The following is a 13915-nucleotide window of genomic DNA, read 5'->3' on the forward strand; positions in this document are numbered from 1 at the left end:
GTCCAATATTTAGGAGAATTTGGTGAAGTACATTGCTTCCAGGGTAGGCTGCATCCAGCATGGGGGGAATCCTTTGGGGCATTACATTCCTCGTGGGTCCAGAGTCAGCCCCATGGTGGCTGGAGGCTGAAGTCTTTCCTCTTCCCCTCCCTGTATCAGGAGGCTGACCCGGCCTGGGCACCCTCCCAGCGGACCTTCCCTGGCCACTCTAGGCTGTCCAAGATGACAACCAGAGGGTTGGGTTGACATGGCCACAGCAGAGTGTCACTGGCTGCTACCACCTTGTAAAGAAACAGAGACACGCAGGCTGGGCGTGAGGCCGCCCCCTCAGGTGGGACTTCCCCTCTCTGACCCCTGGCTGCCTCTCTGTCAAAGGAAGGGTCTGGATAAAATGATTCCAGAGCTCCTTTTCACACTTAGCCGTTCTGCTAATGGGAGGGATTTGAAGCCTGATGACACAGCGGGACAATATTTTTAGGTTGGTATTTTTCGTGCTTCTCGCATTGTGCCATATGGCCAAATATATTCCTTCTGGAGATTGCCGTTATTGTGTTGGATAAGATTGTAGGATGTTAGAAAAAGAGAATCACAAAAACTTACTATAAGGGGAAATTAAAAGGACAGAATATTAGAATTGCACGCAGGGGCCACCCATGTCCGATCTGTTCTTGCTGTGTCCCAGCGCTTAGCACGATACTCAAAAGAAAGTCTTAAAAAAAAAAAAAAAAAAAAAAAAGGGAATGAATGAAAGAAACTGTAAACTAATTAAATTCTATAATGATAGAATCTGAGAATCAGGGAATATTAGGATTACGGGACATTATTCACTTATTCAGAAGCGGAAACCGAGATCTCAGGGCTGGGTTATAGAATCTTCGGGGGGCTAAAGGGTCCCTTGGCTCCTGGGCACGGTGGCTGTTCCCAGCAGGGGGGAAGATGTGGCCCAGGAGGCCAGCCACGGTCCAGACCACACTCTGGGAGCTCTCAGGGAGGGATGGGTTTGCAGGTAAGGAATTTTCCGGAGGGAGGGCTGGTGGTGTCATTGCTGCCCAGGCCCCGGGGCTACAGCAGCTGGAGGCCGGACGCAGGCAGGAGGTGGGGCCAGGCCCTAGCAGGGCGGCGTGGGGCCGCTGCACAGCTTGTTGGGGTAGCGGACGTAGCTGCGGTTGTAGGTGTCCAGGTTGCGGCGGAAGCAGAGGGCAGCCCTCCGGTCACACTCGCAGGTCTGACGCTGGCAGGTGGTTCTGCCGGCTGGCGGGACAAGGTGAGTCAGGGACCATGTGGCTTAGGCCTCCCGCTCTCCGGGGTCCACACTCTCTGTCCCACTCTGCCGGAAGCCCATTGCCACCCGGGGCCGTTTCAGGCGTGGGTGAGAGTCAGGGCAGGGCGCGTGGGGGTGGGGGCGTGGGGGCCCAGGACGCTGGGGCAGGTGGGATGTCTGTGATGTCCGTTCTTCCTCTCCCAGGCCCACACATCACCCTTGACCCTCCGGCTGGTGGGGAGACCATCAGGTTCACTACCACATCCGCTCCAGCCTGGGGGGATTTCTAGGCAGCCCCTTCGCCGCATGAGGCATGGCTGGTGGCCGAGTGAGGCCATCAAGCTGACAGGGGAGCCATGAAATGACAGCGACTCAGTCCCGAGTGGCCTGTGTGCCCCAGAGCAGCCTGGGTCCAGACTGGAGCCTGTTGGGGCCGAAGCTCGGGGCCCGCTTGGGCCCTGGGCCCGTCTCTGTCTGAGTGGACAGAGCCTGCTTTTCTGGCATTTATCTTAGGGTGTGTCCCCACACCCAGCCTGGGATCGGAGCTGGCACTGGGGAGCCCCAGAGCCTCCTGTTCTCTCCACTGCCTCTGTCTGCCCTCAGTGGCTCTGGCTCCTCTCAGAAACGTCTAGCGTTCCTCGTTTTCCCCGCAAGGTCAGCCTCTGCTTCCCACCAGGGTCCTGCCCACACCTGCCGTTCCAGCAAAACTCAGCATGGGAGGGGGCTTAATAGTTTCTCATCAGTCCTTTTGGGTGGTTCTTGCTAGGAGCTGGACTAAGCTGGGGAAGTGAGTGTGATTAGCACCATTTTATAGATGAAGAAACAGAGGCTTTGAGAGGTTACACCATTTGCCTGAAGTCACACGGTGGGTAGAAGGTGAAGCCCTGAGCCTCCGTCCCTATTTTCCTGACATCTCTCCTCAACCATCCTCTCAGTGCTATCCCCGACAGGTGGCTGTTTCCACCTCGCATAAACTGCCGGGGACGGGGAACTCACTACCTGTAAGAGCTGTCTAGCTGAGTAGATAGATGGCTGTAGGAACAAGGAACCGAGCTAAATCTGCCTCCGGTTGTTCTGGTCCTGGAGCTGCCCCTGCCCCAGGATAGACCTTAGCGATCTGAGCTGGCTTCTTTGACCCTCCTGGGTCTTTCTGCTGTGCCCCTCCCTCAGCTCCCCCTCCTTCCAGGCTGTTCCTGGTTTTGCATCAGGGACAAGGTTTGGGGCTCTGATGTGGGCTCCCTCCACTGGGCTGGGCTGCATGGAGCCCTTCACACGGTTGCTTGGGTCAGGTCACTTCCAGTGGATCGGTGCTGGGGACCAGAGGAAAACTAATTGGCCCACGTGGGCCTTGGATGTGGCCAAGCTGAGCCAATGACAGCCCCATGGCTGGGGCGGAGGGGGGAGTCAGCCTTTGGAGAGGGGGTTTGCTGTCCCACATCGCAGCTCCAGATCTCTCTGTCTGGGACCGTGCCCTCGAGTCTCTGTCCTGGGGACCTTGCCTTGGACCTTGCTGCCCAGGCTTTGGAGCGGCCATGTGAGGGCAGCTTCTCTGACCTGGCTCAGCTCTGCCCCCTTTGTTCCTCTTCCCTGAGGCTGGAGTTGGGAGGCCCCTGGCCCGGTAGGAGCGCCTGGGGCCAGGGCAGGATGCCAGGGGTCAGGGGATCTTTCCTGCGGTGCCAGGTGAGCATCCGGGTGGAGGGAGGGACAGTCCTGTCTGCAATCCTGTGATAGTGGAAGACCCACCTCTCCCACGTCTCTGGCCCAGGGCCTGGCCCTGATGAGGAGTCAGCGACCACCATCAGGAAGGGCTTCCTGTCTGAAGCCGTCACCCCTACCCAGCGTCTGGGGTGCTCCAGGGCCCTTCACTTACTGCAGAAGATGTTGTGCCTGCTGGCAGAGAAGAGATACCTTTCCAGTTTGGGTTCACAGCCCAGCTTCTCCACACGCCCATAGCAGCAGTCATGGGCATGGCAGCACCTGTAAGGGTCACGGTCAACCTGGGGAGGGGGGCCCGTGAGTCAGGGTGGGCTGGATCAGGGGCTGCTGGGGGGCCCAGGGCTCAAAGGGGTCTCAAAGGAGAGGTTGGCCTCCACTTGCTAGGTGTCCCCTCCTGGGGAAGCCCCTCCAGGGGCCGTCTGCTCACCAGTCTGTTGGGTCCACGGGCCAGTGGGAGCCACCAACGCCACAGTAGCAGCCGTAATCATTGTACTGCAGTGCCGGCTTCCCCGTCACCCTCTCAATCATTACCCCAAACTGGACCAGGTTCCCGCCAGCCAGGGCCACTGTGGGCAGGGAGGGCAGAGGGCAGATCTGTCAGGGCCCCACCCGGGGCAGCCAGCCTCCCCCAAGCCCCCTCAGATCGGAGTGCAGACACCTCCCCGGCTGTCCAGTTAACCCTCCCTTGCCGAGCACCTTGCTCCCAACAACAACAGCGCTAATCAGTAACTGTGTTCCGGGCCATGCACCCCACCTTGATCCCCAGTGCTCACCCCGCCCCCCATGGCAACACGCCCAGGGCCCGTTCCGCTCTCCTCCCTCATCTCCAGAGCACCACCCACTCATCCTGCTTGTCCCCACCCCCGCTGCCCCCTCAAACATCTCCCAGTAGGCCCTGAGCGTCTCCCCAGGGGTCAGCGCCATGCCCTCAGAGAACTCTGTCCCCACCAAGTCCCATCAGATGCTACTGGATAGGCTTCATGACCACCTGTGCTTCCCCTGAATACCTCCAGATCCTGCTGATACAGCAGCGGTGGGGGGGGGGGGGGCGGGAGGGACAGCCCACCCAGGCAGGTTGGAGCCCAGAAAGGAAGCTAATGGGGCAGGGGGTGGAGTGCAGGTGGCGGGAGACTCATGTGTGCTATCTGGGGTTCCCACCAGCCCCTTTCCTGTGCCCTCCCGGGCCACCCAGCCTGCATCCCCCTCCACCTCCCCCCCTAGCTTGTGCTGGCTCGGGCAGAGCTGGCCTGGCCATGACCCACCACACCCTCCGGGACCTCCGGGGAGCTCTGTTCCCAGCTGGGGAGGAGGGAGGGGGAAGGCCACATAGGTCACTTACCCAGGAGGCAAAGGAAGGTCAGAAGAGGGGGAGGCTTCATCCTGGGGGGGGGAGGGGAGGTGAGCAGGGGGCAGAGGAGCAGGGCTGCAGGAGAAGGAAGTGAGCGGGGTGCCTCTGATCTCAGGGCACCTCCCCAATTAGTTAAATACTGGGTCCTGTCCACTCCCCATCATTAACCCCTGAATACTCAGTGATGCAACCGTACTTCTAGGTCTTTGGCCAAGTCCCCAGGGGAGGGGCCGGCCTGGGGCCTGTGGGCTTTGCTTCCAGGCGGTTTTAGGGGAGCAATCTGTAGCTCTCTCTTTCCCCCGCCTTTCCCTTCACCTACCCCTTTCCAAAACTCATGGTGCTAGCTCCCACCGCCTGGGCTGTGAGCCAGGGGTTGCGCCGAGGGCTTTTCATTCTTGGCACTTTCCCTCATCCCCATTTTACTGATGCAGCAACTGAGGCCCAGAGAAACTACGGAACTTGAGTCCGCATGGCCAAGTCTGTCTGTTTCCATGCCGCTAGCTACTCGGGCGTGCCCTCTGCTCCCTGTCCTCCACCCCCGGCCACCATGTTACCCAGAGGGACAGTGCCAAGAACAGCTGGACCCCTGGGAAGGCAAGACCCTGGGGACCTGCAGGGCCATTTGTCCAAGATCGGATAGGCCGGAGGCCGGGAGCTCAGCCAGCTGAGCTTTGGGATTTTTCTTCATTGTTTTTTTCCCCGGGCAGGCTCCAGCTTGTTTGACGAGCAGTGAAAACGCTCCTAGAAGTGACTTCTGTCTCCCTAGATCCCCAGGCAGTGGGGCTGTGGAAGTAGGCTCTGTCTGCGTCAGCTGGAAAACCACATTCCAGCATGGACTGGAAACTTCTGTCCTTTTGATGTTATCTTAGGGGCTGAGTTGGGGAGATGGTAGCCCCTGGCACAGCTTGTCCCCCACCGTGAGCTGCTGTCCCCACGGTCAGGTCAGAAGGTGGAGGCCAGGCTTCAGGGCTTGGCTAGAGGTCAGGGGGATGGATGGAAGAGGGGGCCCCGTCCCGTTGTGGTTAGCAATTTCAAAGTCCCAGCGGTCGTGGGCTCACGAGTGGCCTTGTTTGCTGGCTGCTGCCCACCCCCCTGAGTCCACACAGGCAGAACTGGAAGCAAGGTGGCCCTGTCCTGGCCGGTGACTTCCTCCTGCCCTGCCCTCCCCGTTCCTGGTCTGCAGCTGGGATAACTTGAACAACCACGTCCATTTGCACAGGACCTGGGAGCTGCTTGGTCTGCGGCCTAGTTGTCCTGACTCTACAACTTATTCCACGGCCTTAGGCAGATCCTTTCCCTTGTGCGTCACCTCAGTTTTCCTATCTGTATTATGGGGATGGAAGGCATCCCACCCTTGCCTCTTTCCTGGGAGGTTAGGAAGCACAGATGCGAGCAGGCAGCTAGCCTCCCCATCCTCCACCCCCGAGTATTTACTGTGCTCTTTAGGCAAGGTCATCATCCCCATTTTACAGAGGAGCAAACTGAGGCACACATCTAAATACACGGTGAGCCAGAATCTGGGTCCAGACAGTTCCAAGGGCTTACCTAGCGCTTCCGGGGGGTTGGGGGGCACAGTGTCTATAGCACGCACAATGCCTGTGGCGGGGGGCACAATGTTTTAATTTCTTTAGAATCAGAATGACAGGAATCCAGCCTGGATTCTCTCTGTCTTCCTACCAATGCGGTCATAACATTTGCTTTTCTTTTTTTTTCTTCTATTTTAATGGAAGAAAGGGCCCACGAAAGCATAAGTCATGATGTGACCAGGCAGTAAGGCCTCCCTCCTCAGGAGCTGATCTGGTGTGGAGGCTGGAGGCCGGGTCTCACTCCGCAGCCAGGTGAGATGCCCCCACACACGTTCCCTGACACCCAGGGAGGGGGAGGGTACCACCCTGGGAGGGGAAGAGACGGCTGGGTGGCGGGATCTCTGCCAGTGAATCCAGATTAAAAGTTTTTAACACAAGTGTAAAGCCGGGTAAACACTGACGTAGTTGGGCTGCGGGCCTGCCTGCGCCCCTCCCATTTCCTGCTCCGGACTCCTCCTTGGAACTCATCCTCCTGGACAAGACGGGGTGGTGGGGGTGGGCGGCCAGGGAGGTGAATGCCCCTGGCCAGGGTCACCCAGCAGCTGTGAATCATGGTCTCCAGAGAGGGGGCTCCCCTTTGCTCACCATTGCCTTTTGATTTTAATAAGGGCACCTCCTGACAGCCCCTGGCTCCTGGCCTGGGTCATGAGAACCCAAACGGTGAGTCACTGAGGAGCCACGTCTAAACAGCTGAAAATGAGCTTTGATTCCTGGGAGGTTTGGCCCCCAGCCCTTCCTGCAGCAGCGTAAGGGTGTTCCCCGGGAAGGGCTGGGTTTCTGAGGCAAGTCCTTTGGTGAGCCATTTTGACTCCCAGCCTGGTCCGGATGGGGCCCCTACTGGCCCCTGCCCCGTGTGTACCTGGGGCAGCAAACCAAGGATGGTGGGGCCAGAGCCAGGCAAGGAAATCCCGGCAGGCTTCCAGGCGGCGGTGTCCTCATCTGAGGTTTGGGGGAGGGGGCTGCGGAGGACTCGGATATGGAGGAGAGTTTCAGGCATTTGGGAAATACGGGTGGGTTTCGAGATTAGAACCTGAGTGCTTGCCCTGCCGCTCAGGGCCTGTGTGACCTTGGCCAGCCCCATCACCTCCCTGAGCTTAGCTTTGTCATCCGTAATACGCGGATCATTAGAACCACCTTTGGGAGTTCGGGACCAGACGGAAAGGAAACGAAGGGTGTCAAGTTCTCCGCAGGATGCCATGCCCATGGGAGGCACCCACAGGTGCCCGGCCCCTCCTTCCCTTCCTCCTTCCCTGGCCAAAGGGGTGACTTACCCCTCCTGGGGCGTATCAGTGCGGCCAGGCCAGGGCCCCAGCCCTCGTGCAGGACGCTGGCCCCCGCTCGGCAGATTTTACCTTCCTTGATGAAGGGTGGTCAGCTGGGGCTGAGGAGAAGGAACAGAGCCCAGTCTCGAAGCAGCGTCTTCCTTCTCCTGGTGGGAACGTGTTCCTAGTAGCTTAGAAGCTGTCACCGTCATTGTCATCACCTTAACAATAAAAATGGCAAAACCACTACCGTTTGCTAAGCTCCCGATGTGTGGCAGGCACCATGCTGGGGGCCCTTCATCTACTCGGTCTTGTCACTTCTGTTGCTTCCCTCAGAGCCCGAAGAAGCCCGCAGACCTCTCCCAGCAAAGCGGGGGTAACCTCATTCCTGAAAGGATTCGTTGGTCAGTCAATAACCTATACTGAGGACTTCCTCTGGGCTGGGGATTACGCTGACGAGCGAAAATACACTGTGATTCCTGCCCTCATGGAGCTGACAGTCCAGTGGGGAGACAGACCTTAGTAATTGCATACGGAAGGGAAACTTGCAAATAGGGATAAGTGGTTTGACAGGATGTTCCATGGGGCCATGCGAGCATTTATGATGGTGTCTGATCTGGGCAGGGGACCTGTGAAGACTTTTCTGTGGAAGAAGAGACTTAGCAGGGATCTCAAGAAGTTAGCTGGGTGAAGAGGAGAGCAGAGAGAGTTTAGGTAGAGAGACAGCCTGTGCAAGGGCCCTGTGGTCTGAGGAACATGGATCCAGGAGGGGCTGAAAGGGGGCTGAGGTAGCTGTGCTGTGGCGGGCGGGCCTCCACGGGCATGATTCGCTGGGAAGCTGACCTCGGGAACTTGACCTCCTGTTCACCTCATGGTATGCTTTTTCCTTGAGCATGCTGGGCAGGTGGCCTAGAGCTTACAGAATGCTGGAGAGGGCCCCAGAATCCCCCATGAGGAGGAGAGATCACTGGTATTTTCATCCCAATGGGGGAGAAGCTGGGGGCACCTGAAGCCCGGGGAGACGCATCCCTCCACTGGAAACAGGCTTTGTACAGCTGTGGTCACACAGTTGGGTTCTTCCATTTGTGATGGAGAGTAAAGAACAAGACTCCTTGGCGTGGGCCTGTTGTCATCTTTTATAAGGTCGCCAACGCCAACGTCCTTGTAAAATGGCACAGCCGCGCCTTGTTGGTCTTTGTCCAGGGAACGATGGAACACCAGTGAAGGGTTTTACACCGGGAGGCATCCCTGCTCATATCTGAGTTTGGACCAGATGGTGCTGGCTGCCGAGGGAACCAACAGGAGGGGCAACAGCAAGGAAGAGAAAAGCCCACTTAGCAGGTGCCGCCGGCTTGGGGATCAGGTGACAGAGGGGGCTGGGCTGGGACACACTGGGTAGTGGTGGCGTCTGAGGGATGGTGAGAGTGTTTCGGGTCACCGCCGTGTTCACTGAGCCTTCATGGGTGCGGGGGTCGTGGGGAGGGACAGGAAACAACAGACACTTGTCCCGTGGAACTCTGCCCCAGGCTGACCCTAGGAGGTAGAGGGACCGGACGACTCTGGGGCGTAGGGACACCCACATAGGTGTGGGCGGATGCCTTGTGCAGCACAAGAGCCCGTGCGTTTTGCTGGGACTTGTGTCGGGGGCCATGTCAGCCCCCTGGCCACTGTGTGGGACCCCTTTGCTCCCGAGTGCCGCAGGGTCCTGGCTGATAGGATGCCCTAGGCTTTGCATCCAACTTCATGGTCAGGTTGCCTGGCTTTACCACTGGCTAACTGGATACTCTCAGGCAAATGGCCGCACTTCCCACGGTCTCAGTTTCCTCACCTGTACAATGGGGATAATAATAGCACCCATTTGTGATATGGTTGGGAGTTAGTCAAACAGTACCTGCAAAGCACAGTGGTTACAGCTATTGTCAACATTAGGAGCACTCGTCCTAGTTAACGTAGATTTGTGGGCCTCCTCTACAAAATCCCCTCCTGCTTGGAACCCCCTCCCCATCCCTTCTTTCCTGGAAGCCTCAAGAACCTACCTGTTCTGGTTGGTGCGGTCAGGCTCACCCCTGATGCTTGAACGCTTGTGGGTCTGATGCAAGAGTACATGTGAGGGTCCCCACACCGTGTGTCTAAATATTTTAAGTTTTCAGTCAAGTCGCTAAAGTGGGAAATAAAGTATGTTCTATCCTTCTATCTAAATATACTTTCCCGGGGCGCCTGGGTGGCTCAGTCGGTCGAGTGTCTGACTTCGGCTCAGGTCATGATCTCACGGTTCGTGAGTTCGAGCCTCCTTTCCTAACAACAGATTAAAGAACATATGGAGAGACACAGTTTCTGTATGACTGGAAGTCAGAAATTATGTCCCAGTCGCTGGAGTTTAATTATTATTGCATGTGTCCGAATGACTCATAAAATAATAGACATACATACTTCATAAATGATTGCATCTTTGTTCCATAAAATTTGTTTTTCTTGCTTTCATTTCAGCAACATCGCCATTACCTTCTAATCAAATTTTTACATAATTTTTGCTCTTCTGACCATAATGACCTAAAAGATTTTTTTAAATGTACTTGTATTCAGGGGCGCCTGCGTGGTGCAGTCGGTTAAGCGTCCGACTTCAGCCAGGTCACGATCTCGCGGTCCGGGAGTTCGAGCCCCGCGTCGGGCTCTGGGCTGAGGCTCAGAGCCTGGAGCCTGCTTCCGATTCTGTGTCTCCCTCTCTCTCTGCCCCTCCCCCGTTCATGCTCTGTCTCTCTCTGTCCCCAAAATAAATAAACGTTGAAAAAAAAAATAAATGTACTTGTATTCAAAGTGTATAAGATCTGTGTTTCGTTAAACAAGTGAATCTAAAGAGAAAAATTGAAATTATTTTGTTATGTTCTCAAAAAGATTTCTCTCCTGGGGCACCTGGGTGACTCAGTCGGTTAAGTGTCTGACCCTTGATTTCGGCTCAGGTCACGATCTCACAGTTCCTGAGTTCGAGCCCTGCTTGGGATTCTCTCTCTCTCTCTCTCTCTCAAAGTAAATACATAAACGTACTTTTAAAAAGGGTTTTCTCCTAAAATACTCTACACTCTATTAAAATTCATAGGCAAAATATAAATTATCACTAGTGAATATATAAAATTTAAAAGAATTTGAATGAAGTTCACTCTTGGGAAGTATTTTCGTTGAAATTTAATTACAACTCGCCAAGTATTTGTTTATTTATGTATTTATCTGCATGTTTATTTATTTATGTGTTTATTTATTTATTTTGAGGGGGGGAGGGGCAGAGACAGAGGGAGAGGGAGAATCCCAAGCAGGCTCCGCCCCGTCGTCGATTTCATGAACCGTGAGATCATGACCTGAGCCTCAATCAAGAGTCGGACGCTTCGCTGACTGGACCACTCAGGCGCCCCACGGCCAATTTTTTTTTTTTTTTTTAGATTAAACTGTTCGCCATTCCAGTGTTCAGTGTCATGTAGCTGCCAGTGAAAGCGTTGCTAACGTGACCCAATGTTATGTGTCCACCCGCATTATATACATTTCCACGTGATAAGCGTTGTGTGATATGGCCCCGTGTTCCTTAGTCGCCCTGGGAAACTGTGGCCCACAAGCGGCTCCACACTGTGGGTTGGAAATGACCAGGCACAAGGAGATGGGCGAAGTGACATTTGCTAAGCAAGACCTGGAGTGTCTCCGAGAGGAAGGGTCTGGCAAGCTGACCCCTTCCTCCAACGACTGTGCGACCATGTGGCTGCAGTGGGGCACACAGCCTTCCGATAGTTTGACCCAGGTGCCTTTTGTTGCCAGGACAGGGGGCACGAGAGGCTGGGAAGCCGTTCACGGGGCTGAAAGGTGTTAGTTATGAGAACAGAGGAGAGAATTATAACCAAGGAGCCGAGAGGCCAGAAACAGGGCTGACCCAGTGCTGGGTGCCTGGCAAGGGACAAAGGCACTCAGGCGCCTTCCAACAAATTTGGGGTGTGTGTGTGTGTGTGCCTGCGTGCGTGTCTGTGTGACACGCAGGTCCTCTCAAGCACGGGACCCAGGGTGGGGCCTTTTGCCTGAATCCCGGGCTGGCGCTGGTGGTAATGAGGCCATGTGTGTTCTAGTCTTTACATTTCACCTCACCACAACCCTGTGAAGTGAGTATTATTGTTTCTGTTTTACAGATGATGAAACTTAGGCTCAGCGCCCTGCCAAGGAAGCGACCAGCCAAGGCCACCTGAGGACCCAATTCACAGGAAGCCCGCAAGCCCGGAAGTCCCATGCTGTTGCTCCATGCTGCTGCCCAGTGGTGAGTTTCGGAACAGACCCTGATGTGTTTGGTCTGTCAGATGCCCTGGAGTCCGGGGTCCTGAAGACTGGTGTTTAGTCCCATGGATGCCCTGAAGCTGACCTCGGTGGCCTCCTCTGACCATTTGTGTTCTGGTTTTCCAGAACCTGCTGCTGTGCCCTCCCTGGAGGCACCCAGGTACCCAGAACCCAATCCTTAGGGTTTCTTTTGGCTCCTGACCTGGATTTCTGGAAACTGAGAATTTCCTCCCCTGGGATCCATCATCTGACATCATCACTGCTCCCACGCTCGGGGAGCCTCCTCCTCAGAACCTAAGAGGCCCGAGACAAAGGCCGGAGGAAAGAATTCCAAACAAGGAGGTGAGAGGTCAGGCTTCGGTTCTGCCACTGACCCAGAGCACCAAATCCAAACCAACCCAATAAAATGGTAGAGCTGAACTACTCCTGGAGAAAATCCAGAAGAAGCCCTGCTGGGCGTGGGACAGTTCCGGAGATCTTTTCCCTAAGCCCTAGAGTCTTAATCCAAGAATGTGAATCGTACTGTCCTGAGTCATTGGGAGATAACGTAGGTGATATCAGGAAGTCCACAGAACAATGGATTCCCTTACAGAGAAATGCCAGCCCCAGGAACACAGCCCAGCGAGATAAGAATGCCAGAACAAAAGGAACATCTCAGAAACAAAGCAAAGCACCTTGGACGCTCACAGCAAGTCTTTCAACACAAAGGAGCTGCCAGAAGTCAGTAGAGAAACTTCCAGAGCAGCAGTGAACACCCCAGTGTTGCCTGGAGATCCCCAGTAGGTGCAAATTAATGGGTACCAAGTCCTCACAAAGAGGGAAAAGAATGCAAACACATTTGTGAAACGCGGGGTCCCTAACGTGTGTCCACCGCCAAGATGAAAAGGCTCCACGGCTGACCCCAGGGGACAGAGAAGCAAAAAGGCCAGGGGCTCCAGCAGCAGTGTGGTGGAAAGCGCCAGGGAGCCACGGGAGGGCCACGGAGGGGACAATTCACGCTGCCTGCCTGGCCTTCAGGGAGAGCTGCAGGGAGGGGCTGTCGCCTGAGCTGGGCTCGGAAGGGTGAACTGGGGTTCAGCTGATGATGGCCGTTGACGACAGCCCCGAGGAGGGTGATGCCGTGGCTACAGAGGCCCAGGGGCTCAGAAGTCCTGCTGACATCTTTGCTTTTCTCGGTTCAGAACACTTTCTCCCCTCCTTTAATGCCATCATCCCATTTCTCTCCTCGCATTATCTGTGGTCCTGGCGGAACTGCCAATCACAATGAGGCCCCACCCCCCCAAAGGCAGGTACTTGACCCAAGCCGACCAATCAGGCGGGGGCTCTCCCTCTTCAGGGGAACCCTGCGCTAGTTTCAGGCCAATGGACAGAGCCTTTCTGTCCTTAGTGTTCTAAGACCCTTGCTAGAGACTCCTTCCTTGCCTTCCGTCTTCCTCCCAAGGCCAGCTAGATCAGCCTTTCCTTTTCCTTTTTTTTTTTTTTTTTTTAAAGTTCATTGATTTTGAGAGAGACAGAGAGAGCGCTTGCAGGGGAGGGGCAGAGAGAAGGGGGGGAGACACAGAATCTCAAGCAGGTCCCACACTGTCCGCTTGGAGCCTGATGCGGGACTGGAACTCCCCTGTGAGATCGTGACCTGAGCTGAAACCGAGATCCCAAGCCTTAACCGACTGAGCCACCCAGGCACCCCAAAGCTTTTCCTTTTATTTCATGAGACACCCAACTTCCTTTCACCAAATTCTTCTTTGGCTTTGGTCCGTCAGAAGTTTCTGCAGCTTGCAAGCAAAGATATTTCGTTGATAAAGGAAGAAGGTGGGAGGCGAGAGGCCCCGAGGGGAGAGGTGGAGTGGTGATTTGGCACACTAGCTGCCCAGGACACCCACAGTCGCTAAACAGGCACCTGCTCACCAAGGGCAAAGCTTGGAAGACGGGCGGTTCCTACCCTCTGGCAATTTAAAGTGGATGAGGACTGGGGAGGCCTCAGGATTGGATGGTTGTTTTGACAAAATAAGGTACTTACAGACCGAGATATTTATCCTAGCTGGCACCACTCATACATTATATGTCAGGTGTCTTTATTTCCCCTGTTCCCCCCAAAAAGAGTGTGTGTTCCTTGAGGGCAAGCACTTTTTCCTGAGCACACCTCTATCCCCTGTCCTAGAACAGTGCCCGGCACACAGTAGGTACCTAAGTATTTGATGGGTAAAGGGTGTGAGTAAACATCAGGCTTAAGCTTGGGATTTCCAGAATAATATGCAGAAGGGTCATCCCAGAAAAAATCCAAGGGGGGTGGGCGCCTGGGTGGCTCAGTCGGTTAAGTGTCCGATTCGGGCTCAGTTCATAATCTAGCAGTTCATGAGTTCAAGCCCTGTATTGGGCTCTGTGCTGACACCTCAGAGCCTGGAGCCTGCTTCGGATTCTGTGTCTCCCTCTCTGTCTACCC

General features: G+C 55.4%; 1 protein-coding gene and 1 long non-coding RNA gene across 2 annotated transcripts; one reads left to right on the forward strand and one right to left on the reverse strand.

The window, feature by feature from the left end:
• Positions 1-755: 755 nt before the first annotated feature.
• LOC112848836 (group IIE secretory phospholipase A2) lies at positions 756-7362 on the reverse strand. Its single transcript, XM_025912637.2, has 5 exons — positions 7183-7362; positions 4317-4400; positions 3405-3543; positions 3132-3238; positions 756-1251 (listed from the first exon to the last, which is right to left on the reverse strand). Exons 2-5 carry the CDS (start codon positions 4354-4356, stop codon positions 1109-1111), a joined length of 429 nt encoding a protein of 142 aa, XP_025768422.1. The 5' UTR covers positions 4357-4400; positions 7183-7362; the 3' UTR covers positions 756-1108.
• LOC147577819 (uncharacterized) lies at positions 6040-11895 on the forward strand. Its single transcript, XR_015254516.1, has 2 exons — positions 6040-6163; positions 11334-11895. It is a non-coding gene; the product is annotated as an uncharacterized LOC147577819 (long non-coding RNA).
• Positions 11896-13915: the final 2020 nt, after the last annotated feature.

Source organism: Puma concolor, chromosome C1, assembly GCF_028749965.1.
Source record: "Puma concolor isolate L17-30 chromosome C1, mPumCon1.1.hap2, whole genome shotgun sequence".
Lineage (NCBI taxonomy): Eukaryota > Metazoa > Chordata > Mammalia > Carnivora > Felidae > Puma > Puma concolor.